This window comes from Coloeus monedula, assembly GCF_965178545.1.
Source record: "Coloeus monedula genome assembly, chromosome: 3".
NCBI classification, from domain to species: Eukaryota; Metazoa; Chordata; class Aves; order Passeriformes; family Corvidae; genus Coloeus; species Coloeus monedula.
In genome coordinates, this window is record NC_138783.1 from 36696034 (window position 1) to 36723342 (window position 27309).

General features: G+C 39.1%; 1 protein-coding gene across 1 annotated transcript; it reads left to right on the top strand.

Annotated features, from left to right (window-relative positions):
• Positions 1–375: 375 nt before the first annotated feature.
• On the top strand, positions 376–26400 carry LOC309571302 (putative N-acetylated-alpha-linked acidic dipeptidase; the record flags this gene model as incomplete). The annotated part of the gene is made up of 19 exons (XM_082278684.1): positions 376–493; positions 1862–1970; positions 4996–5182; positions 5972–6073; positions 7940–8065; positions 10005–10191; positions 11341–11434; positions 13569–13667; positions 15362–15447; positions 16435–16554; positions 17909–17991; positions 18251–18314; positions 18837–18904; positions 20856–20947; positions 21753–21843; positions 22644–22908; positions 23739–23820; positions 25112–25204; positions 26211–26400. 19 exons carry the CDS (start codon positions 376–378, stop codon positions 26398–26400), a joined length of 2256 nt encoding a protein of 751 aa, XP_082134810.1.
• Positions 26401–27309: the final 909 nt, after the last annotated feature.

The following is a 27309-nucleotide window of genomic DNA, read 5'->3' on the forward strand; positions in this document are numbered from 1 at the left end:
AAGGAGGTGGTGTAGTCACTGCCCTTGGAGGTGCTTAAGGAAAGACTGCGGCACTTGGTGCCATGGTCTTCTTGATGTGGTGGTGTTCGGTCATAGGTTGGACTCGATGATCTCAGAGGTCTTTTCCAACCTAACTAATTCTGTGATTCTGTGAAACACGGGGCGGCAGGATGCCGAAGGGGTCTGGCAGAGGGGAGGTGGGCAGCCTGGAGCAGCCGCCAGGGCTCCGCCAGAGCGGGGGCCGGGCGTGCCGGCGGGAGGGCCTTTCCACGGGCGGGACGGGGCGGGGAAAGCGGGGAGAGCGGGGCTCTCCCGGCCGCGCCGAGGCGGGAGCCGGCGGGGCACAGCGAGTCGTGAGGCTCCGGGCCGGCAGCCATGTGGACATCGCTCGGAGCCCGCTCGGAGCCGGCCGGCCCCAGGGCAGCCAGCGGCCGCTTCTGGGCTGTCGTCCTGGGCACAGCGGCGGGGCTCTTCCTCCTCGGGTTCCTCATCGGTACAGTGCAGACTAACCCTCCTTCGCATCGGGGCTCGTCCAGCCGGGGGACGTGGCTCGGAGCCGGGCCGAGGAAGGGCCGGGGTGGGGGGAGAAGCGGGCGGGTTTCCAGCACCCGGGAATTTGTGCCAAGGGTGCCTGAGGTGAGTCCGTGCTCAGCCGGCCGATACCACCCTCCCTGCTTCCTTCCCTTCACACCGGGCAGGTACAGTCAGTGACCCTCTCTGGGATATCCAGTTCCTCCGCAGAAGAAGGGTTTTTTGTGTCTTTGCCATGTTTTTCTATTTACTTTTTGTTAAAGTTAATAGAAATTAAATAATGCTGTGGGCAAAAGAAAGGGGCGCTGGGTGTGTGAGGAGAGGACAAAAGACATACTCCTCGACCCTGCTGCCGTGAAACAGCCTCAGCCCCAGCCAGAAAACCTGGGGCTGGCGGGGCACGGACAGGAGGGGAGAAATAGTCTTTAATTCAATGTCTCACCTACTCCTTGTCCCAAGCAGACAGGACTGAGGGTTGCTGTCGCGAGAGATTCCCCCTCTCTACCTTTCTTTTGGTTCCACGTATGAATCAGGATCAGCTTAGGGGAGGAAGGAAAACAAAAGAGGCACTTGTATTTTGCAATGCCATTCGGTATGTACTTGGGAGTGGTGCCATTGGGAAGTCCCGACTGAATTCCTCTCTCACGTAGAGCTTTTCACTGTGCCCGTGACCATTGCCTCATTGGTGCCAGCTTGTTACCCTCTTCAATCCACTGGTTCTCTCATTCCCACTACCCATGTAGCTGCTGCTGTATAAGCTCTGAATGTGTCCAGTCTGACTTAAAAACAGATGTCAGGAACACTTCTCTTTCTAGCCAGGTGTTCCTCTCATCACTTACTCTGGTAGTGCTTGCTCAGTAAGGGAAGGATTCCAGAATAAGAGCCAGACAGACCAGAGAGTGAGAAAGGAGTTAAAAGACATCTGTTCCTTACAAAGTGTGCCTGTGTTTCTGTGCATTTTTGTAAAGCTGCTGCCTTATTATGGAGGTAACTATATGACTGACAGCATGATGTTCTGGCGCTCAAGGAAGATAGATAAGTCTCCTTAGCATCTACAGGAAAATAACAGGTGAATAAATATATATATAGAGAGGATATAAATATATAACAATATAGTATTTTATATCACTCAACATCTACCTAGGCACATAAGTTCTCTTACCATTTGTGGGATTAACACATTAGGTTATGGTTGCCTGTATGTGCTGAAATAAAAACAGTTGTAAATGTAAAACAGTGCAAACCTTGTGGGGAGACCAAAGAGGAGTGGTGTGTGTCATGAGAATATTGCTCTGATGTTTTTACTGTTGTATTTTTATGTGTTGTACAGGCTGGTTTGCAAAACCTACAGAAAAGAAGACATCTCTGAGCACTCATGAGGAGATGAGGACAGCATTCATGGCTGAGATGAAAGCTGAAAACATCAAACACTTTCTTTAGTAAGCAGTGTGTAGACTAATCAGTTCGGACAAGAAAAAAATAATCAAGTGGGAACCAGCCCAAGGATCACAGAATTGTAGAATGGGTTATGTTGGAAGGAACCTTAAAAATCCTCTAGTTTCAACACTCGTGCCATGGGCAGGCACAGTTTCCACTAGACCATGTTGCTCAGAGCTCTCTCCAACCTGGCCTTGAACACTTGCAGGGATGGGGCATTCACAGCTTCTCTGGTCAACCTGTTCCAGTGCCTCACCATCCTCACAGTGAAGAACTTCTTCCTGATATCTAATCTAAACCTGCCCTCTGACAGTTTAAAGCCATTATCCCTTTTCCTATCACTACATGCCCTTGAAAAATGTCCCTCTCCAGCCTTCTTGTAAGCCCCCTTTAGGTATTGGAAGGTGCTGTAAGGTCTTGGAGCCTTCTCCAGGCTGAGTGGCCCCAGGTCTCTCAGCCTTTCTTCTCAGGAGAGATGCCCCAGCCCTCTGATCATTTTCATGGCCTCCTCTGGGTCTTGTTCCGTCAAGTCCTTGTCCTTATTAATGCTGGGCCTCAGAGCTGAGCACAGCACTGCAGGTGGGCTCTCATGAAGCAGAGTAGAGGGGCAGAATCACCTCTCTCAACTTGCTGGCCATGCTTCAAACAATTCAAAACAATGGAACATAACAATATAGATATTTTAAAGTCTATTAGAATTTAATGTAATAAATTTCTGTATTTTAGTAACTTAGAAGCTTTAACTGCAAGTACTTGATCTGTTTGTTTTAGGGATCTTATAAGTGGATTATTTTTCTCTTAAGAGAATGTAGTATTTGTTAAAACTTGTACTTGATTTGTTTCTTTTAGGGATCTTGTAAATGGATTATTTTTCTCTTAAGAGAGTGTAGTATTTGTTAAAACTTGTATTTACTCCAGTCAATAATAGACCACAAGTCATAGTTTATTGACAGGAATTTAGTTTCAGTGTAAAGAAAGAGCATCAGCTATTGTAGGAATAATCAACAAATTTGGATTTGCCTCATACTCCCAGTCTGATTACATAGCATGGAGTTGTGCAAAACTTAATTACTAAAAGACCATTTTCAGTTTATAAGATTGTGGCAATCCCACTGTTTTCATTCTAAGTGTACTCGCCATGAACTATTGCAAAAAAATTACCTGGAAAGTATGGTCTCTTTACTACATAGCAGTCATGTACTGGACTATAACATACACATTCAAAACCAAAGATTTAGGAGTTTTTAGAGTCTTAACCTGTGTTTTGGCTCCTGCAAAATCAACTGTTGTTAAATAGCTCTGTGAAAAGACCTTCCTGCCCTCTAAACTCCCTGTCTGTACATAAACAGAAAACATTGTACCTCATTAACTGTCATGTGGCCAGACCTGCAGTGAAATAAGGCAGATGTTTAGTCACTCCTCAGAACCATTACAGGCAGTCAGATTAGAAGAGAAAATGAAGAAAAACACAATGTTCAGTTAAATGGGAATGTAATAGAGGAAAGTGTTATTGCACAAATCAGCTTTTAATGAAAATGTGATACTTAAACACTTACAGAAAACTTAAACTCATACAGAAAACAGCCATTCTCACTCACAATAACACATAAGTGTGCTCTTGGTTCAGTATATGTCATCCAGAAGATGATGCTGTCACTAAAACAGTGACTTTAGTACAGTATTAGATGTTGGCATGATCAGAGGAATGTGATTTTATACAGCAGCATTTGGCTGCCAAGGACTTTGTCTAGTTTGGAGAAAAGGAGGCTGAGGGACAACCTCATTGCTCCCTACAGCTTCCTAAGGAGGGGACATGGCGAGAGAGGTGCTCATTTTTTCTCCCTGGTATCCAGTGGTAGGATGCATAGGAATAGTTCAAAGCTGCGCCAGAGAAGCTTCAGACTGGACATGAGGAAGCATTTCTTTACCAAGAGGGTGTTCAGACTGGAAACAGGCATTCTAGAGAGGTGGTCAATGGCCCAAGCCTGTCAGTGTTCAAGAGACATTTGGACAATGCTCTTAAGAACATGTTTTAACTTGGTCAGCCCTGATTTGGTCAGGCAGTGGGGCTAGATGAATGCTGTAGATCCCTTACAACCTATACTATACTATACTATACTATGTATAGTTCTTTCCAAGTGCTTTCTTTGATGGTTTTGGTCTTATTTGAACTCAAGAATTTAAGTTTTTCCTAATCTCACACCCCTTCGTAATCGAAGATACAATTTCCTTCATTAACACCAGCTGGTGGCACATATGCTGCTGTGGCATGTTTATGGCATGGTCATATGATAGAATGAGGACATCATGATGACAGCCTCATTCAACTGAGGGTTTTTTCAGCTGGCTTCACCACTGGGCTTTCACAATGGTCTGGACAATTTTTTTTTTTTCAGACAATGGGCTGTTCACTATTTATGTTCTCTTTTGCTGTTTGTTATTCATGCTGGCATGACTTTTAAGTCACAAACTGCTGAGTTTTTCTGTTCCTTGTTTATACAGTACTCAAAACTCACTCTCTTTTACTTGCCAACAAGACACACTAGGAGTGAACCTTTAAATAAATCACTATTTGTGCCAAAATTAATTAAAATAGTGGGATCCAAGGAGAATATCTAGTTAATTGCAAGTAAGTATCAGAGTAATTATGCACTTTTCTAAATTGAATACACTAAGATAATTTTACTCAATTCTTTTATCATTTCACAGTGATAAAGTCTAATTGTGCATACGCCTACTGCTGCTCACAAGACAAGCAGTAAAAAAAGGACAGCACCCCATAGCTGGTGTCATCACACCATTCTTGCTAAACCATGCTGCAAGGAAGATAAAAATACCTGTGCTAGATCAGGACAGCCTGAAACCCTTCACCTCAACAGAAAAACTCATAGATGCAGAGAAGTCTTGGTCCTTATTTAGCCTGAGTATATCTGATCATTTCTATGATGTTTATTTCCAGCTAGTCTAAGTGGAGTTCTGATTATGACCTTCAATGCCTGACCCTGCTCATTTCTGCCTTTTCTCTAGCAATTTTACACAGCTTCCTCACCTAGCGGGAACAAAGGAAAATATGCATCTGGCACAGCAAGTCCAAGCTGAGTGGAAGAAATTTGGTTTGGATTCGGTTCAGTTGGTTCATTATGATGTCTTGCTCTCTTACCCTAATGACACTAAGCCCAACTACATCTCAATAATTGATGAGCATGGCAATGAGGTACAAAATCCATAGTTTTTCCAACCAGGGAACAAAATCACCTTCATACACCTGGGAAGGCTGTGAGGGAAAACTGTCCTCTGTTCACTTAATGGTTTTGGGCCTGATGCAAAGTTCATGGAAATCAGGGATTCCAGTTTGCTTTTATATTTTGCATCTTTGATTCATAATATATGTGCTAGGAATACTAGTATTTACCCTGATTCATACAGCATCCTGACATGTGGATTAAAGGACAATTATGTAAGTGAATTACTCCACGTAGTTCAATTGTTTGAAAATCACTCCATTATTTAGAAAGAGGAAAGAAACCATGGTCAGCACCATTCTTTGCACTGATTTGTTGTACAATATTGATGATTCTGCTAAATTCCATTTCTGGAAGATTAGAGTTTAGGCCTTGAGGTATGCTATCACAAGGGGCATGAGTTCATTACATGCTAGCTCTAGTGCATGTAGAAGCTTCAGGGATGAGCAGAATGCAAGCAGTTTTACCACTGTGATCTAACCTGCTTTTATCTGCTGTACTGAGACCACTTCAGGGAACCCTGTGTTCATTTATGCAGGATTCTCTGTGAAGAGTGGAGATGGGATTTGTAAGTTCACACACTGAGCATGCCTACTGTAAAGGATGCCCAGTGCTTGCTGAAGTTTTGGCCACTTCTTTTGTAGAATTCTAAAACTAGAGTCCTTTAGTTTGCAAAAGCTTGTGAAATGTGTTTGTGAACAGAAAGTACTTATTTTCCATATTGCCTTGTTTACCTTATTCCTTTTCTCCTTTCCCATCAGATTTTCAACACATCATTGTCTGAGCCTCCTCCTCCAGGATATGAGGCTGTTAGAGATGTGGTGCCACCCTACAGTGCCTTTTCAGCCCAAGGAATGCCTGAGGTAACATAGTAGGAGTTGAAGTAGTAACAGAAGTAGGAAAAGAAGCAGAGGCAGAAATAGAAATAATAGTAATAGAAAAGATGGAATACTGTACTGTAGCATAGCACAGAATATCAGAGAGCAACACAGAATAATGTGAAATTCCTTAGGCTTTAGTTCAAAACCCAACTTACCCCCAGCAGGAAAAGTGACCTAGCTCTGATATTCTTGGGATTATTGTGATGAAGCAATGTTCAAATTGAGCAGTCATACATATTTTTGATTTTTTTCTCTAGTTTGAGTCAGAACTGGATTTTATTTTTTCTTTTCCTTAAAAAATATGGCAATAAATCTTTAATACCAGCTGCTGTAAACTTCCCCAGACATTTCTGTAACTATGCACCATTGTTTCCCTTCTTGGTGGACAAATAGACTTACATTTACACAGCCAAATGAACAGTCTCACTTTTCAAAATGCTGCTTGCCCAAGGCTCACATTGACAGGTATAGCTGCACAGTGTTGAGTATGCTTGAAAAGCTATTGGTGGTGATGAAAGTGTTGCTGTGATCTGAATTTAATTAGTCTGAAGCTAATCCTTCATGTCTTGTTATAAATATGGTACCAGCTGATGGACTTTCTTTGATAAAGCTAGCCTGTGAAACAGGAGTTTTCTGATCTGTGATCATTAGTGGTTTCAATTAATGTTTTGTAAGATTAGAATTTCTTGGTGTTTTTCGCAATATCTTTCCTGTCTGTACGTAGAATAATTTAGGTTGGCAGAACCCTGTGAAGTCATCTGGTCCAGGCTCTGCTAATGCTTCCATTCACACAGCTGAGTATTATATCAGTCATGTACTTTGTGAAGTTTGTTAATAAGCTGTTCAAGTCCAGAAAACAAAAGGTATACTGTATTCATTTGCCTCAGATACTCAAAGAAAGCTGGAGAACCAGGCAGAAAACCAGCTGAAGAACCGGTACAGAATCTGTACCCTGGGACATAAGAGCTTTGAGTGTTTCAAGAATTGCAGTGGGAATTTTGGAGCATAGTAAGATAAAATTCATGGGGTTTGACCTTTTATCATAATGTATCATCAAAGAAAGACAGAATAACATCACTGCTTTATTTGGTTTGTGGAGAGTGTAAGTGATGAGATGTGGGAAATAATGAAAACAAGTTTAAAAAGCTTTAGCGTCCTTCTTTAGGAATTTGTTTTATTTTAATTAAATATAAGAACCTTGTAACCAATGAAAACAATACCTAAAGACAGACTGGCTTCTCAAAATATGATGCTGATTTTCACCTTATTACAAAATAATAGTTTGACAAGACCTCCAGGTACTTAGCTAGGACTATTAGCAATAGCATTCTCCAGTGAGCTGTTGTCTGCGTCTGTACTGCAAACAGCACAGGAGGAGCATGTATAAAGCTCCTCAGCAGGAGTATCCAATGGGGCCAAGGCTCGTCTGAGTCCTTGCAGGCCCAGAATTTTATGTTAAAAACCATTCTATTAAACAAGCTGTGAACTGCACTGCATAAAATACAACTGAAATTTACTGTGGTGTCTGTGTCCAAAATACTTACAGCTATCCAAGACTGACTCCAGCTTAAGCAGACTACAAAGAGAAGCAAATGCTATCTGAGCACTTACTTTAAGTTTCTGATACAGAAGTCATAAGTGAACATTCTCTGTTTTGCACAAAGTCTGGCAGCTTTGGATTGCAGGATTCACTAAAAGTCACTTGCCTACGTAATTGCTTTACAATCAAAGAATTCATACTGCAGCCAGTCCCAGAGATCATTGTTCCCAGGTTGTTATCTTACTAGATCACATCCTCCTTTCAACATGCTCTTTGACATTGTTTCAAATCCTGCCTCCTTCTCTCAGGGTGAGTTGGTGTATGTGAATTATGGCCGCACCGAGGACTTCTTTACGTTAGAACGTGTAATGGGAATTAACTGTACAGGAAAGATTGTTATTGCCAGATATGGGAAGATCTTCAGAGGAAATAAGGTAATCCCTGTGCATAAAAATGTTACTGCCCTTCTCAGTGTTATTCCCACTTCAACTGTTCTGCTCTTCAGCATTTTCAAGAGACTGAAACACTTCCCTAAGCTGTTCTGGAGATTAGAGAGTAACTGAGTTTTCATAGACCCTGCGTTCAAAGATGATTCTTTAGTAGAGCTTGTCAAATGTACATTTCATAAATATGTAATACATTTCTAGGATAAAAGTAAATCAGTTGGAAAATGTTCCATATTTTAATATTCACTTGCATTCTATAAATTGTTCCAAAATATCACTAATAGAGTGTCATACACTCTTAATTCTGAACTAGATCATTCTTCCCTATTGGTTCAGCTGTTCTTTACCAGGTCTATGTTGTGTTTCTTTATAATGGTTCTGTACACCAGACAGAGACTATAACTATATGGAGGTTATTTTAAATTCTGTATTTGTTTATTCAACATCCCCGTCATATAAATTTATTTTTAAACTACAGTTTTAGGCAGATTTCCATGACCTAACAGGAAAGGACATAATCCTGTACATACTTCAGGCATACACTCAAGTTGTTTCTCAACAGAGATGTAAGAAGACAGTCTATTTTAAGTGTGTTTGGCTCTTGTACAACAACTAGTTTGACCCTAATTTAAGCAGGTCTGTGATTTGTATTTGTCAGTCACCTAAGGCTGTATCAAGCATGGAATTCACTGGAATGCCAATTCTTATTATATGCTGTTGATTAATCTTGTGTGAAGCTTTTAAATAGATAACTCACTGGTTTACAAATATATCATTTTCACCAGTGAAAAGTGGTATATAACTCATATTCTGGGTCAGATAATATTTTCACTTAATTGTTTACCACTCCTAAAGATACTATCTGAATGGAAAAGACTTAAAAATTGACAAAGGTTTTACTGTCTGTGAATCTTTTCTTAAAATGAAACACCAATACTTTAGAGTTGCTGCTATCTAGAGAGGCAGTTTTCCTGTGATTTGGAAATTATATGCCCTTGTTGACACAAAGGGATATCTTAATTCTTACAGTAGTATTTCTAATGACTGCTTATATACTGAAGAATTTGGTAGCCTGTATAAAATCTGGAGGACTGTACAGAAAGTTTTTCAACTTCCTAATGGTGTGCAAAAATAGGATGGAGGATGAAGGCAAGTACTGCATTTCCTTTAAAAAAAAAAAAAAAAGAAAAGGAAAAAAAGCTATGATATTTCTGAGTTAAAGTACCCAAATTTAAAACTGTTGAGGATTAGTTGTCACTCAGTCACTATCCATCACTTTCATATCTAGTAGCAAACCAGATTGGGATGTCAGAATGACATATATTGTACCATAATAAAGTCACACATGAACACTTTTAAAACAGCATCCAGGTCAGTCCTTCTGCCATAATAAGCCTAAAATACGGGCCCTCTGGAGTTAATCTTGTTCACAAAGAAAGAAACAGCCAAAGGCAGTTTCAAGCTCTCCAATCTTCCTGCGTAGTCTGAACCCTGAGATACATTCAGGAGTCATTTAGGTAAATAAGGTAAGTACAAGACTGCCTGAAAGATACTGTTGCATTAATGTGATACAGTTTTTTCTGTTCATAGTGTGTACATTTCAATAGTCAGCTGATTGTATTGATCTGGATGACTGAATGAAAACTCAGGTTATGCAGCAATACTGTGGAGGATGTTTTCCATGCCACTGTTGTTATCTCCCAACTAAAAGTCAAAGCAACAGCAGACCTTTTACTTTCATATGAAACCTGATATGTGCATATATATTTTTCAGGAAATTATGAGACAGTTATGGGCTCCTTACTTATCCCAAGCGCTGTAAAAGACCCTGAGAAAAAAATGACTGTAATTTATACTTTCTTTTGCCCCTTGGACTCTGGGGTCAAGCTATAAAGGACTGGATAGAGACAGGAGATGTACTTTGCAGGTGAAGAATGCTGAATTGGCGGGAGCCAAGGGAATTATTCTGTACTCTGACCCTGCTGACTACTGCGCACCTGGAGTAGATCCTTATCCAAATGGCTGGAACCTTCCAGGTGGAGGAGCCCAGCGTGGAAATGTATTAAACCTGAATGGGGCAGGGGACCCTCTGACACCAGGTTATCCTGCAAAAGGTGAGTGACTCTAGAGAAGGCATTCTCTGAGGGTCTGGTATCAGGAAAGGGCAGGGGGTGGGGATGTTTTCTCCCTTGTAACAACACACTTTTTTCTTAGTCTTTGTTGCTAAAAGAGGCAGCTTCAGGTTTCACTGCAGTGGGCCACTTCTGTAAATGGTGCATGAGAGAAAGCGAGGGGATATTAGGGGGAGCCCTAGAGTGCTGATCTGTATTCACCACCTTCACCTTAGGCTTCCTCAGCCACTTGAGCTGTGCCTAAGCTGTTTCATTTAGCAACTGAACCAGATAATTTTGACTGAAATTCATTAAGAACTATCTATGCCAGCACTTGGGCCAGCATATCTGAGAGAGGCAGTCACCTCAAGAAAAGTAGTCCCTAAGTGAGGGGCAGTGTTGCCTCTAGGCAGCAGAACTTGAGCTGGAAGGGGATACATGTTCAAAACAGCAGCATGCCCGAACAGACCAGGAAGAAAATTTCTGGTTCCTCATGCTAGAGTCAGTGGTCTCACAGATGAATCCCTATCTCTCACACAAAGGGTCCCTGTAAATGTTGTATTAAGGAGGAAACTCTTCCATGTACGCTTTTGTCCACATCATGAAGAGTAAGATTCTTATTTGTTTTAAAAAAATTATTTGTATTTGAGCTTTGTCAGAACAAAATCCAGATTTTGTTTTATACACAAAAACAACAATCCAGAATATTCAGCAGCCCAGTGCATAAGATTTTATCTGTGTCTCTTTCTCAACTGACAAATTTTTTTTAGTGCCCAGCTGAATGTTCCAGGCATCAGACTACGGGCTCCCTCTTTGTTCTAGTTCTTTCTGTGTAGCTTAGTCTGAACTTCTTTGTCAAGAAGAGAAATATTTCTATGTAAAAGTATTTCAACACAAAAAAGGAACAAATAATTTTAAAATTTCCAGCCATCTTTAAATGCATAACTGCAGACACTATGGGAGAACCTTCACTAGTGTCTCTCTGAAAACACATTGATAAAGCACAAAGAATAAGATCACTGGGAAGATGTCAGCTCAGCTTCCAGGAAAATGAAATGATTATTCCCGACTCCAGTGTTAGGACTGTGCTATGAATTGTGCAGCTTCCTTCTGAGACTTGTAAATATACAAATATCTGTTGTTTGCTTTCAGAATACACATACCGATTAGACAAAGCCAGCGGTGTAGGGCTCCCAAAAATTCCGGTTCATCCTATTGGCTATCATGATGCAGAGTCATTACTGCGGTAAGTGCATGGGGGGCATGAGGAATTTTTAGCAAATTGTTTTTTTGGAAGTTATGAGAGTATTTGAAAAGAGATTAAAAAGACTTTTGTACTGTGCTTCTCCTGTAGCCGTTCAAATAATATGTTTGTTTCTCATTAGGAGGTAAGTTACCAGGTATGTTCAGAGTTGAAAGGATCATTTGTAATACATCTTGGTCAGTCAAGTACATTGGAATTACAAAGTGCTTCTCAGTGTGAATAAAAGCAAACATTTTTGCTTATCATGCCATTGAGGCTGGCATGATACCTGTCATGTAAAAAAGACCACAGATGAAGTCATTCATTTGTCCTGGGAAACAGTTGCCATGAATGTTTGATGGGACAATATCTGTCCTGTTCGCTGTTAAAGGAAGGTGTATTCTCTCTCTAATCAGGTGTATTATGTTGTTTAAATATGAAATGATGCTAGTGAGGCCACTGAGGAAACTGGGAGTGTGACAAGGGATTGAATAGACAACTACATGTAAGTAAGTGTGCTTGCTAAACATGCAAGTGGCATGGAGACAGGCTACCAGCTTGCCAGTGGACAGCAGTCAAATTCATAATGGTTTTAACAAGCCAAATAAGTTCTCTAAAAAAAACCTATGATGTGATTGAGCTGACATACATGTATCATTCCCTTAAAAAATGTAGTAGAAATCATCTGTATCAAATGTAGAGATGCAGAGCAGGAAATGCCAGGGTTGGCAACAGTATGATGGATAAGTGTTTAGGGCAGTAAATGAACATAACCCTGGGTAAGTGTTTGTATAGGAATTTTATGCCTAAATCACATGAGCTATCATTCTGCTCTGTTGGATGCTTCTATTTGAATACTGAGTCAAAAACCACAAAATCTGTTGGTTCTCTATGCAAATTTCCCTTACAGTGTTGAAACTATTTATTTTCATGTGAGGCAGGATTTTACTGTCTTTGCTGTTTTTGCATACCTGATGTTCGTTAACACTGTTCTACTGTTTTTCCTATTTCCTCCCAAACTTTTATGGACTAATCCATCTACAAATTGTCTTTTGTTTAAAACTTTATAGTCATCACTGTTACCAGGATAACTGTGATGTCTATAAAGGTATAGGTTAAAAACCTCTTTTATCCACTGCCTATTAGTAGTGATAGAGCAGATTACTATGTATAAATAAGATGTAGCCAGACATTTCTGTTTAATAAGTATTAAATAATACTAGAACTTGATTTTAATAATTATAAATGAAACCTAAATCCTTTAAAAATACTGGGTCATTGTTTTCACTTTTGTCTTGAGAAGTCATAGCTTCTTGTTATTGCTGCTATCACATTTTTATATAAAAAATTTAGTAAGGGCCTGAAGACTTGTTGAAGTGTTCTGTGGAATAAAGCTTGACTGAGTATTCATTTACAGTAGAAGACATGCTTTCATTTACAATAAATGTATTTTGCTTCCTGAGAGCCAGAAAATCCAGCATACCTTCTTTGTATCTCAGAAGTTCATGTCAAAAATATAAATCTTTCAGGGGAATAAGTCTGGGTGATTGCAATCCACTGAATTACTGCATTTCCAGCTGTCTTAACAGGAAAAACATATCACTTTTGACAATGGAACAAGAAAGGGTGACTTGGACTGATCATGTTTCTCCACTTTAGCCATCTTTGACACCCATCGACTCTCTATGCTATGAGATTAAACAGTGTGCAGGGACAGGCACCAGAAAACAATTGCCTGTGCTGTTGAAGAGTTGGAATAGGCCAAATTGCTCTCTGCTAATTCAAATGCAAATGCAATCCAAGGCAGTAGAATGTTCCAGGGACCATTTAGAAGAGGCAGTTTATATGCAAGACCTTTTGGGGCCAACACTGTTTCCCAGGGTAGCTGTAGGCCATTCCAAGCTAATCTCTATGCTCAGGATTATTGCTTTGTGTTAGTTTACTAGTATTAGTGTACCTAAAACTCCAGACTATTCTCCTGCCAAAGCTTGTAGTATAAATTGTCTAAAACAAAGACCAGCACTAGTTTGTGTGTGCATGGGACCTAGCAAAGTGTGGTTTCTGGTTCCTCATTTGAGTTTGGTGCTGTTCTAAGGTGTCTGTAGCTAATAATGATTTCTTTTTTTTTCCATAACAGTAATATGGGAGGAGAGGCACCACCTCATAGTAGCTGGAAAGGAAGTTTGAATGTATCTTACAACGTTGGTCCTGGTTTCGCAGGAAATTATTCTACAAGGTCAGTTTTGTTTCCTACGGAGAGTGTGCTTGGGATAGAGGAAAAAAAGGTAGAGCAATAGAATTTGACCAAAGATAGAGTAGCTGGCTTTATTTACATAACTCCTTTAATTATGGCTATTTCCTTGGCTCAAATACGCTCAGTGCAAAGAATTAGTACACTATGTCTTGATTTTATGGATATGACCTACTTCTTTAGTTTCCAGCTAGTCCTGAACCAGTTTCATTTGACAAGCATCTAGCCTTTGAAAAACTATTTGTTGAGAGTGAATTAGTGATTTTTTTTTAAAATTTTTGTTTTCTTTTTTAAATTCATGTGAGTCTAGCTTCTTGTCTTAGCTATTGACTTATATAAAGCAATATTAAACTGCTTTATATGAGCAGTTTTTCCAGTCATCAGGTTTTCCAGAAAAAGAGCTTAAACTACAATGTCAATTTATTGCTTCAGACTGTTTTTAAACTGAATTAGTAATTACAGTTTAGGACTAAAGTCTATGTGTTTCAATGTTGTCTGAGTGCAATGTACTGACTTCATATGAACTGTTTAACTTCATATTCAATTGTTCATACTTTTCGAACTTTATATGAACCCTTGGGGCTGAGTTGTTACACCTTCAGCTGTGGCACAGATAAACAACTCTTGATGTTGTAGAAAAAATCTCTTGATGCACCTCAGGTTGTCTGATTTTCTGCTGCCTGAGATGCTGCAGTAGTATTGATTGGGCTGGAGTGTTCTTATTTTGGCTGGGGTAGAGTTAATTTTCTTCACAGTGGCTGCTATGAGCCTGTTTTTCGTTGGTCATGAACACAGGGTTGATAATACAGAAATGTTTTTGTTATTGCTGAGCAGGGCTTACACAGAGCCAAGGCCTTTTCTGCTTTTTGTGCTGCCACACTGGCAAGGAAGTTGGGGGTGGTAGGGAGGAGACACAGCCAGGAGAAGCTACCCCAACTGCCCAAAGGGATGTTCCAGACCATATGACATCATGCTCACTACATAAAGTGGGGGAAAGAAGGAGGAAAGGGAGACATCTGGAGTGATGGTGTTTGCCTTCCCAAGTTACCATTACACATGATGGGGTTCTGCTCTTTTAGAGATGGCTGAACACCGGCCTGCTCGTGGGAAACAGTGAATTAGTTCCCTGTTTTGGTCTGCTTGTGTGCATGGCTTTTGCTTTATGTATAAAATTGTCTTTATCTCAACCCATGAGTTTTCTACCTTTTACCCTCCTTATTCTCTCGCTGCTGGTGGGGGAGTGAGCGAGTGGCTGTGTGGGGCTTGGTTGCTGGCAACCACTCCAGGACATGGAGTCAGTTCTGATTTGCACCAAACTGGAGAAAATTAGAACTATTTACCTTTTTAACATTAGATGCTTTCCATTTTTCTTGCACTGTTTAAAAAGTAGCTGCTAGCAAAAGATCTTTGGAGTTCTGATCCCATTATCTATATAAATATTGCTGACATCACAAATACTACATAGCTGTCACTGGCTAAATGCTATTCTCATTTGCACAAGTATGAATCCAGAAAAAACTACACTGTAATATTTTCAGATTTACTTTGGTTTAATAGGAGATAAATTTGGTCAAAATGCTTTCCTTATCATTTATTTTGTACACTTTTGAAAGGCGTCAAGATGTTTGATTATCTAATCTGGTGGATTTTCTCTTTGTATTTTCTTCCCAATACACTAGAAAGGTGAAAATGCACATTCATAACAACAATGAAGTAAGAAGGATTTACAATGTGATTGGTACCATCAGAGGCACGGTGGAACCAGGTAAAACCATTTGCCTTCAGCATAATGTGAGTGAGCAGTGACCTTCATGGTTAGAAGGGGGACATGAGGAATATAGTTTTCTCTGAAATACTGCACTGCATGATTTTTGGTGTTGAAATATTTGTTGCACTGGCTTTCATATGGTTCAGGGTATGTCAGCACTTTCACTGTAAATGCTAATTTTCAAAGGGGAGTCATAACCAAGATGGAAATACTTGTCTTCAGGCAAGTAACTTTGCAATTGAAAGAATATTCTTAAGTGGATATTCTTCCTTAATAAACATGGCAATGGATTTTGCATTCCATTGGAAGACACTATATCCACCACAACTGACTTTTTGTCTGTCTTACAGTCTCTAGTAACCAGTGTGATTTTATACTCCAAAAAAACAGATATATAGACACCCCTATGAATGATGATAACAACTTTTATCTTCTAACGGCAGCACTTTCCTTTTGCCTGAACCACAACTATTAACCATATTATAGTAGAACAGAGACCTAGTCTGAATTTTATCTCAATAATCGTATCTCTGCCATGATTTGGACAACCCTTTTTGTGATTGATTATATAGATCCAGAGAGAAATACTGCATTCAGCACACCCTAATGTTGTGAATTTGTGTGCTGTACAGATATAATTAGTGTGTCAGCTTCTCTGTGAAACACACTATTGTGAAGTATGGAAAGATATCTTTAGAGGAAACCTGTAGTATGTTTAATAATAGAAGTAACAATACAGAGTTTGAGGTTTTAAGTCTTGTGGGATCCAGTTATTGGGTTTGACAAATTCTTCTGCACTGACCGAAAATACAGAGAAATGTCTTCAGAAATTTAAAACATTTTTTACCTTTCTATCCTGTATTTTATAAACTTTTAATCTCTGTTGCCTGATGCATACATGGAAAATTAGAAATTACTTCAAGTTAACATCTCTATGTCAGGAAAAAGTTTCCCTAAGTAAACCTCCAAAATTAATTTCTCTAGACAGGTATGTCATCCTGGGAGGCCACCGTGACTCATGGGTATTTGGTGGCATTGATCCTCAGAGTGGGGCAGCTGTGGTTCACGAGATTGTGAGGAGCTTTGGAAAACTGAAAGAGAAAGGTAATGTAATGAAAGAATAAAGCACATCAAAGTAGCTGCTCTCAGCTGTGCCCATTGATTTCTGTGAGATTTAAACATATGTTTGAAATTAAAAATGTGTTATTTCACTGATGTCTTGAATAAACACACTGCTGTGCACCTTGGTACATGTGAAGTACTTCTGCTCAAGAGATAGTACACCTAGAGGGAAACAAAACACACAATGGGGGATGCTGAAATAAACACGACATTTAGGTACAATTGACTACTGTGTATTTGAGGCTGGTCAGACTGGATATGTCAGTGGTGTTATAAAGGTGACACGGTGGTAGACTGATAAAGGCTTCATCAGGGCAACACTGAGAGCCTTCTCAGCACTTGACTGTGGCTGGGAGGCATACTCAAGAATAAGTGAAGGATGTCAGTGTAATGCAGAAAATGAGCTGTGCAAACATACTAGGAGGTAGTGGTTAAAAATACCTCATGCCTAGCTGCATTAGAATAGGAACAAATGTCAACTGCACCCAGTTTCTGTTCCTGTCAGAGCAAATGCTGTCTCCCTATCTGACATTTAATGGAGAGAAGCTCTGACATAAATACTATGCTAGAGAAGTGTTCTTTGCCTGCCTATTACACATAAAACCTATTGACATTTAGTGTTATTTCCATTTCCTCCTGGTAACTGAATATCAGGGGAAGCTGTCTCTGGAATGCAAATGGGAAAAAAATTAAAAGTTAAAAAAGAAAGGGAGTAAGAGATGAAAAATTTCCTGTAGCTTCAAAGAAAACTTTGGGCTGAGACACAGCAGAAGGGCAATGGAGCCTGTTCCATTTGGCCTGGGTTTAAATTGAATGGAGGACTTCAAGTGAAAGATTTTTCTTTTGAAGGTGATCTGTCAAAGTTACAGGGAATCGCTTAGGTTTTGAAATCTGTCATTTGAAAGACAGGTCAAAGAATTTCTGTAATAGATATGAAAATATGCCACTTTTCAGTCAGAGTAGACACTGGTATACAATGTATACTAAACAGAACTGACCAATAGGATTAGAAAAGCCTTCCTTCAAGAATTTGTGCACAGCACATTATTTTTCCTTGATCAGTTTTAGATTGTAGAAAATTTTCTTGCATTTAAAGGTCAGAGATGCAAAGGAATACATTATTTGGCACAATATTTAAGTAGAGATGAGATTGCCACAACAAATCATTTCTTAAATTAGGTTACTGAAGTTGATGCTAAAGTTCCTTATAAATATCTCATTCCCCACAGATCATGGTAAAAGATGAGCCCCCCAAAAATGCCATATGTTTTCACATTAGTCATGTAACAAGCATCCTTTATTTTTGTAATACAATTTTCATGGTCTCTCACTGCAGGATGGAGACCAAGGAGAACAGTGATATTTGCAAGCTGGGATGCAGAGGAATTTGGCTTGTTAGGATCAACAGAGTGGGCTGAGGTAAACCAATAGTGTTCAAAAAGAAATTTCCATGGTAGCTGCTCTTTGAGAAATCTGCACTAGAAAGCAGCACTTCTTTCCTCCCTCCCCCTCTTTTCCTCACACACCACATTCTCTCTCTCCCTTGAGTTTCCTTTTGAACTACCATGAATCTCTAGCTCCTTGCAGTATATCTTTGAAACATCTGTTTCTTTTGTGAATGGGAAAGTAGTTCTGAGGGAAAAAAAGTTTATCAGCATTTTCTTCCTTTTTCTCACAGGAAAATGCCAAAGTATTGCAAGCACGGGGAGTGGCTTATATCAATGCAGATTCTTCCGTCGAAGGTACATGGATTTGACTTGTGTTTTGCAGGAATAGTGATGGTATGACTGGGAGGGATTTTGGCTGGGAGATTTATGAGGCCTTAAGTGTGATAATTTTTGTTGCATTAATTCAGAAATGGATATGGGAAGAAACTGTGACCTGGAATCATAAAGTATCCTTCAGATATTCCTGTTGTGTCAGGGAAAAAGTCCTTTACAGTAGCTCCACTATTTGGGAGGTCATAGGAGAGGCAGGAAGTGTTATGCCATGAGTTCTGTGGCTTTAGAGTCAGCTTCTTCTCTTGTAACATGCATAATAATCATGGGGCATAAGAAAAGCTCTTAAGACTTGCTTCAAAAGCTGGGCTGTAATTTATCCCAGCCAACAGAAATGCACTGAGAAGATCACAGGAAGGCTCTTGTCAGCTTGCTTCTCATAAAGAGTGTAGCTCCTTAATCCCTTTCTTGTTACTAAACAATGGCATGAAATTTCAGCTGAGGGAACTTCCTTCTTCAAATAAATAGCTTTTCATGTTTTTTCAGGAAACTACACACTGAGAGTGGATTGCACACCACTGATGTACAGTCTGGTGTACAGTCTGACTAAAAAGGTAATATCACTTGAAACTTTTAGCCAGTATGTTCAGTGCTCACTTACTTGATGGGGCTCTGTCTGTAAAATATGGCGTGAGATCTTTATTTTCTGACTGCAGTACCCCTTTTAGGTCAATAGCTAAGGAACTGGAGTTTTTTCCCAGGAGGGATAAGGGGATTCCAAGCTTATACCTTTAAATTATTAGCTATTCAGGATTAGGGGATTTTTCCACTCCTCCTGTGAAAGCATTACTTCTAAGAACAAAAGAATAAGGGAATGCTGTGAATTAGAGGACAGAAACAAGCACAAACCTGGCTGCCCAGATCAACTACTAGAATGCCCATGGTGGTGGGAGACTCTGACTCCCTTTAGGCAGGGGAAGAAAGTAGGGTGGCTACCATGTTGCTTTTGTGTGATGTGACAGGTTTGGTCAATGTGCTCAGCTTCAGTGTACCCTGTTAGTTATTCATTGTCTCTGACCATGATGCTCTCACACATTCGTGTGGAACACGAAATTAAGAGGTAGGGACCTTTCTCAGGAAATAGCCACAACATCCTAGATGTAAGATGTTCCTTGCTCTGAGAGTGGGTCTTAGAGGCTGGCATTTTACTTCTGAGGGGTTTTTTTCTGTTCAACTGTATCAAACAATGAACATTTAATTAGTTTTTGTGTATGTTTTAGATGCCAATGTAATGTATATTCAACTACTGTGTATATTCTGTGATTTGCTTTATGTATTCAGTCATCTGTCTTTTCTAGGGTTGATAATTTATTATCTCTTGGAGGCTGGCATTAGACTGGTGCAAAAGTAAAGTAGTAAATCAGTATAGCAATTTTCTGGCAATTAAAAGACAGCAAATAAAATGTAACTCTGTTAAAAGTAGGTACCCAGATAAAGATATTTCTGTCCTGAACTCCAGAAGAGTTGATCACCTGCAGTTCTCATGGTAACCTGTGCTAAGTGAAGGTGTTCAGAACTGTCAGGAAATCAGGTCAGCAGAGCCTCAGTTTGGACACCAAAGAGCTGTCATTAAAATGTTGACCTAAATACCAGTAAAAATGCTTGTGTAACCCTTCTTCGAGCTGGGAAGCAAAGGCTGATGAATGCGTGTAACCACAGCTTGTTGGTGGCTGATGTCTGAAGAGAATGCTGATCACGAAGCATGTCCCATGTGGTCCCATCCAAAGTTAATCTGTGGTTAAAAGTCTTCATGGTGATAATTCTGTTCTATGAACAAGTTCCTCCATGGACAAAAACCCAAATAAATTAGTTTTAATTTGATTCCTATTGTGGAGTAATTCTTAGATAGAAGATAGGTATATTAATAATAGAATGTATATTAATAATCTTTAATAGATTCAAAATAGTAAAACCTCAGCAGTCCATCGATATAAAGATGAAGAAACATCCACAGTGTTTAAGCTGCTCAGTTACCTGCAAATTAGCCAGTGATAGGAATGAACTTTAGAATGATCATGATTTGTATACCCCTCTAGCAGCTATGATGACATAAACACCAGGTACTGTGCACTTAGCCCTTCTAAGGTGCTTCTGCATCCATAAACATATTTTTGGTGAATTGAAACAAGGTAGAAACAGTTCTGGATTTAAGTAAGACAAAATTGAAATTTCCTGCCAAAGGAAAGCAGAATGTTTTGGTTTTGTTAAGAGGTTTCTCTGCTGAATATTTAAATTAAATGGCTGAAAATCTCATAAAGAAATATCAGAATGTAAATATTGACTTGAAATGTTTTGCTTTCCTTGTGTTTTCTTCCCTCTAAAGTTGCCTACTTTTTAGCAAATAAACTATTTTTCTGGAAAATGCTATGCATTTGAAGTGTTAAAATGGAAATGCAGAAAGGTTGAGGGACTTAAGATGATTTGCTCATTGCCCTAAGCCATAGGCTTGGTGTGATAACAGGGTGCTTGGTAACATTTAAAATTGTACTTTTTGTCTTTTTCTAGATACCAAGTCCTGATGAAGGGTTTGAAGGAAAATCTCTTTATGAGAGCTGGTATAAAAAAAATCCATCAAGTGAATATAAAGAGGTCCCCAGGTCAGTGAAAAAAGGAAACAAATTATATACCAAACATTATTATAACTTGTGGATTGTGGGTTTTAAAGAAATACTCCTATGAAATGCTGAGTGCTGAAAAGAAATGGTATGATTCTCAGCTGGTATAAATTTCAGAGTTGCAATGATTGCAGCTGATACCCTATTGAACAACAGTTTTGTGAACATGCCTTTGTAGATGAACAGGAGGCTTTATATATGAAAGTTTATAGAGATTTAGACAAATAATGGTAGTATGCACAAGCCAGTGGCAGGTGCACAAGATGTTAACTCAACAGCTTTCCTTTGCACTTTTTTCCTGTCTCCTGGAAGGCCTCTGAGTTCAGGTGGCTGGGGAGCACACCAGGCAGGATTTTGCAAAATTGTCCTTCAAATTTACCAGGGTGTTTCTACAGAATCTCAAAAACGGATATTATTCCATGAAGCCATGCTGGTACTGCTGTGATTTCTCTGAGTTGAGAGCTTGGGATAGTTGAAGTTCAGCAGAAGGAAGGTCATTGGTTTTTGTCAGTGATAAATGACAGTGAGGTGAATTCTCCTCCTGAGAACTGGGTATCTCTGGCCTTGAGAAAGGAGACTGCCCCTCTGAGAATGCAACTGATGAGGTGCAGGTAATGTAGGAGTCAGAGGCAGTTCATGGTGTATTGACTAAAAAGAGCACACTAGGAAAAGACTGTAGTGTGTAGTGACTGACTGCTGAATAAATAACTGCCATGGTATACTTGAAAGCAAACTAAAATTATACTTTAAGTATTGTCACTCAAGACATTTTCCTCTTTCTTTAAAGAATAAATAAACTGGGTTCTGGCAATGACTTTGAAGCCTTTTTTCAACGTCTTGGCATCGCTTCAGGCAGAGCACGTTACAGTAAAAATTGGGTAAGTCTGTGTCTTTGTAGTTTGGTTTCCCTTGTAACTGCCTGAATAACATCACCTGTAAAGGACCTTTTTAGACTTCCAGCTTTTTAGGATAGTTCAGTTCAGTGTGTCAGAGTGGTGTTAATTACTACAATTGTATGTGCTACCTCAACACAAATATGTAATAAATAAGAATAATTAACTTGGTGTCAATCAGATAAAAGGACTTTTGCTCAGGACTAATGAATGTGCTCAAAATTATCTATGGTTGATGAAGGCTTCTGAGTAGCTTATGGTGACTTTTGAATGATTTGTAACACTTTACAAAGCTTTGAGTTCAAAATGGTTTGTATTTTATTGAAAATATGGGTTGGGCTCTGGAGCTTATTGTGAGAAGAGATTAACTGAGAAATGTTCAAGGAGCAAACTATTCAGTGTGGTCATTTCCTCTGAAAAGGAAGAAATATCCAAAGACACAAATGATTGTTGAATCCAGCAAGAGAGGAAGTCCAATCTCACCTGGATTTAGCCAACTGAGAGTTACATGTCTGTGCTTAGCTACCTTCTTTGGGCTGTGGATGTGGTCAGTGGAGAGAGATTTCTCCAAATGACCATTCATCTCATCACAGGTTAATGTCTAAGAGAACCACCACTGACCAGTTTTACTCCTTCGACTGTCTATAGTGACTACATAGGATTAGTATAACCTGAACACATAAACTTTGCTGTGCCTTGAATCCCACAGCAAAGGTTTTCAAGCTACACTGAAATATTCATAGCTGAAGAACGGTTTTGTTTTGGTTTGGTTTCTTCTGTTCCAGAACGTAGAAAAATACAGCAGCTATCCAGTTTACCACAGTGTCTATGAAACCTATGAAATTGTGGAACAGTTTTATGATCCCACTTTCAAGAATCATCTGACAGTAGCTCAGGTACGGGGAGGGCTGGTGTTCGAATTGGCCGACTCTGTTGTGCTTCCTTTTGACTGTAGAGATTATGCCTCAGCTGTGAGCAGCTATGCTCACATCATCTATAATTTGTCAAGGAATCATGAAGAGGAGCTGGCAACGTACAATGTATCCTTTGGTACGTACAGTCTTTCATCACATCCCTCCTCTGTTAATGCTAACAGTGCCTTATATTAATGGATGTCTTAGTCACAACCTGGTATTTACCTGGTGCTGTATGAACAGCAAATAAAACAAGAGCAACACCCTCCATTAATTTGAGATGGGAATTATTTGGTCACTAGAATTCCTATGTAGGGACTATGCCACCATTAATAGAGCTAACACTGAGAGTTGCATGTGTTTTGACCTGCGTGTGATTTGCCAGTGTTGACAACAATATATCATTGCCATGTTTCCTTAAAAAAAAAAATCACACAGCTTTGCAGCTTATAGTGTTGGGTAATTCTGTGCCTGAGAAGCGTTTTTTTAATTAGCAACATTATAGAGTATTCAGTTTAGGATTTGGCTGCTAATGACCAAGATCAGGTACACGTGCATGCGTGTGGACACACACGCATGTTCTCAGTCTTTCTCAAAACTCTGTGTGGAGGGACATAACAGTAACACACAGGTTGCTGGGATTTATAAAATCTACACAGTCTGGTTCTCATTCCATGATCCAGTTTTTGATATTTCTGTATATTCTTCAAGTAGCAAATAGTAAACAATATTCACAAAAATACTTATTTCTATTGTTTCTAAGAGAGGTTTTCACATAGAATTACATATTTTTAATGTAGGAATATGGGGTCACCTTCTTTTCCTTCAGTGAGACTCCTTAAGTGAGACTTTTAACAGTTCATGATCATGATCACAGTGGAAGATAAAGCTTTAATTGAAGAATTTGATTTGTTAAATGATATCTTCAGAATCTGAAGTTAAATGCTTTCTTCCTGCTCCCTCCAGATGCTCTGTTTTCAGCTGTGAAGAACTTTACAGAACTTGCTGCTAGCTTTCATGAGAGACTGAAACAAATAGATATCAACAAGTAAGTTTAACTCATTTTTTCTTCCAGTCAAATACTCCATGTAGTTCTCTGTGCTCAAGAGGGCTTAGTCTTGACTTGGTGCCACTTAATTGAAAAAAGAAAAAAAATGAAGCTGCAGTTGTGGCACACGTTTTGATGAGCTTTCAAGAAATTCTATGCACCACCAATGCCAAAAGGCCTAGTTTGCACCTGACTTAATTCTTAATTTACTCTTTGTAGGCCATGCCCAAAACAACAAGCCAAACTTCCTTTTGTATATACATATATGTATGTTCCATTTCTTGGGAAGAATCTAATTTAGCCATATGCCTACCCTTAGGGAACACTAACTGAGAATAAAAGCCATCTTTTTAATGGCAGCAAGTTTCAGATAAAGGAGATAACAGTAACCTCTTATGCAAAAGACAGCATTTATGACGTATGACATGTATGTGACATTTTCAAAATGGCTTTATTGATGGATGGCCAAAATCTATGCTTTAATTCAACCAACCAGTTTCAGTTTCTGCTTGCACCACTGTAAACTTGAAGCAATTTCCTTAGTGATAGTAGAATTAATCCAGGTTTACTGTGATATAAATTTTAACATTTTTTATTGTTGAATGCCTTTGAAGGTCTACAAGTTACTTTGGATGTAAACCACCAAGCCCACATATACTCTGTATAACCTTCTTCACAGTTCTTTTATTTGTTAAGCATCGACAGTATGCTCAGGGCTATTCAAAGCACACAGACACAGATGGTCTATGCTCTAGGGAATTTAAAATCTACCATCAGAAAAACTCAATCTCAGATGGCTCAAAAGATGATTGTACCATCACAGGGTTCCTTTTTCTGAGATGTTGTGATTTTACATAAAAAGAAATGCAACTTTATTGAAGTAGTTTGTGGCTGGCTGGCTTTGTGGAAAAGAGGTTCCTTAGAAAACTGTTGTACAAAAGAAGAGAATGCTCTGCCTAAGCATCCTCACGAAAAGGAAATAAAGGAATAAGAGGCAACATGAGAGAAAATACCTGAAATGCTGTCTTCTTCAACACTATCACTTGGCCTTTAAAAACAGCTTTAAGAGACTTTCCAGTTACGAACCAAACTCTTTCACAGGATAGATCAGCATAATTATGTTGTGCAGGTTGGCTGACACGAGCTATCTTTTGTGGGCTACACTTAAAGTTCAACATCACAGATCTGCTGTCCTTCATAAATACCAATGTGTATGCCAGGATAAGAGTAGGTCAAACACACTGTAGTTAATGTATTCAACATATTGCCTTTTTTTTTTTTTTTTTTTTAGCCTGCTTGCTGTCAGATCACTAAATGATCAGCTCATGTTTCTAGAAAGGGCTTTCATCGACCCTCTTGGATTACCTGGCAGGCCATTCTATAGGTGAGAAAGGCTTACTTTTCTCATGGAGTATGCTATGAGAATTCCTTTAAGATTTACAGGTCTCTAAATGAAGTTACAATGATTTTATTCACCACACTAAAAGTAGATGAGACAGGAGGAATAAGACTGAAAAGGGGAAACGACATTGGGGAAAACTTCAGTGTGACACACTCTGCAGAATGAGGAAGAGTCTTGTAGGAAGCCCATTCAGATAATTCCTCTTGGTTTCATGTGACTTCTAAACAGATGTAAAAGTTTCGCCTTGGAGTCATTTTAAGTAATTTTTGTTGTAGGGACTTCAGGAAGTTGTTCTTATTATTTGAAAGTGAAATAGAGTATATTTGAAGTACCTACAATTTAAATAATTTTAAGAGCACAGTCATGGTAGCAAATGTAGTGTGGAGAGCAGTACTGAAACAGCTGGGAAGGAATTCAGTGGTCCTCTCATCCAGTTCAAGAAGTAAATCTTATTTAAGAGGCAGTGAATTAAGTCTAGCTTTTTGGTCCTTTTACCAGTCTGCATAATTAAGAACAGTAATCTCTCCACTAAAAACTAACTGCAGAAGGAGAAATTAAGATCTACAATCTTTGTACCTCTCATAGCTCATGGTCAAAAATCTACTGAGAACAGAGTCTCTTGTTACAAGTCTTTCCTACCTCAAAGCCTGCCTGTATCTGATGGAGACTGTGTATAGCTCTGAGAAAAAAAGTTGGCATTTTTAAAATCTTTTAATTTCATCTAAGTTGAGGGAAAGGAAAATACTTTAGTTAACTTTATCTCAAGTAGCTATAAGGCTGTGGAATTCATATGGCTTAATGTAGTTTATGAAATTTTCTTGCTTCATGGACTTTAGCTACTATAGCTGAAATAATCTTATTTATTTACATCTTCAGTGTCAAGAGTTTACAGCTGGTATAGAAACAGACTAGTTTTATCCATAAAATAGTATGTTTTATTTTCCTAATGCATAATACTGTTATTTTTTTTCCCTCAACTTCCCTACAGACATGTTATCTTTGCTCCAAGCAGCCACAACAAATATGCAGGAGAATCCTTCCCAGGAATCTATGATGCCATGTTTGATATTGAAAGCAAAGCTGATCAACATGAAGCCTGGGAAGAAGTGAAGAGGCAGATTTCCATTGCAGCCTTCACTGTGCAGGCAGCAGCAGAAACACTGAAAGAAGTAGCATAAATATGAACAATATAGTTGTCAATGGACACTAAATGTGACAGTTTGCAGAAGCCTTAAAAGTGGAGCATTTGAAAACACTAGGAGGATTATGACAAAGAATAAAAAATCAAAAAAGTCTTGGTCTTTGCAAATAATATACCCAAGTGGAATGCATTTAGTAATGTTAACAAGGTAATGTCCTCCATTCTGAGAGCTCAGGATTTAGATGTCTTCTGAAGTGAGAGTGAAAATATTTCAGGTTTTCTCTCAGCTTTGTATTTTAATAGTTGCTAACCACTGGATTTATTTTCAGAATTTTGAATTTTTCTAGCTTGATTATTATAGTGAGCTTCATAGTTCTTCAGGAAAAAAGAACTCATTTCATGTTTCTATCAGTTACTAATTTTGTTGTTGCCTTTTTGTTATTTACCCTGGGATTGCATAATTATACTTCAAGACAGACCTTTCAGCCCTCCTTTTACACAAAGATTCATGGATGGAGATGGGAAAACTGTCACATACCATGTGCGGGATGTATAATAATCGTAACAAGTTTTGGGCAGCCAGCCCAGAATACTCATCCATGACATTCTTTTCCTCACATGCTGAACCTTGCAGCTGTTTGCAAATAAATTTAAGCAAGAAGCTTTTAGTCACTGGAATTAAAACACGGCAGTACATCTTGTCAGACATATAGTCATCTCACAAAATGTCTTTCGAGATGAAGACCCTATTGTTACTCTTTTACCCAAAATCCACCCTTGCTATGCCTTGCCCATATAAAGGTGTTTTTAATATGAAGACAGAAGCAATGAAAATTCATCATGTCCTTAGTTTGAAAGGATACCAAATTATTACCATTTTTGTAGAGTCTGTATGTCAGGTTATCATGTGCTGCTTACTCTTATGATGGACCGTGGGACATCCAAG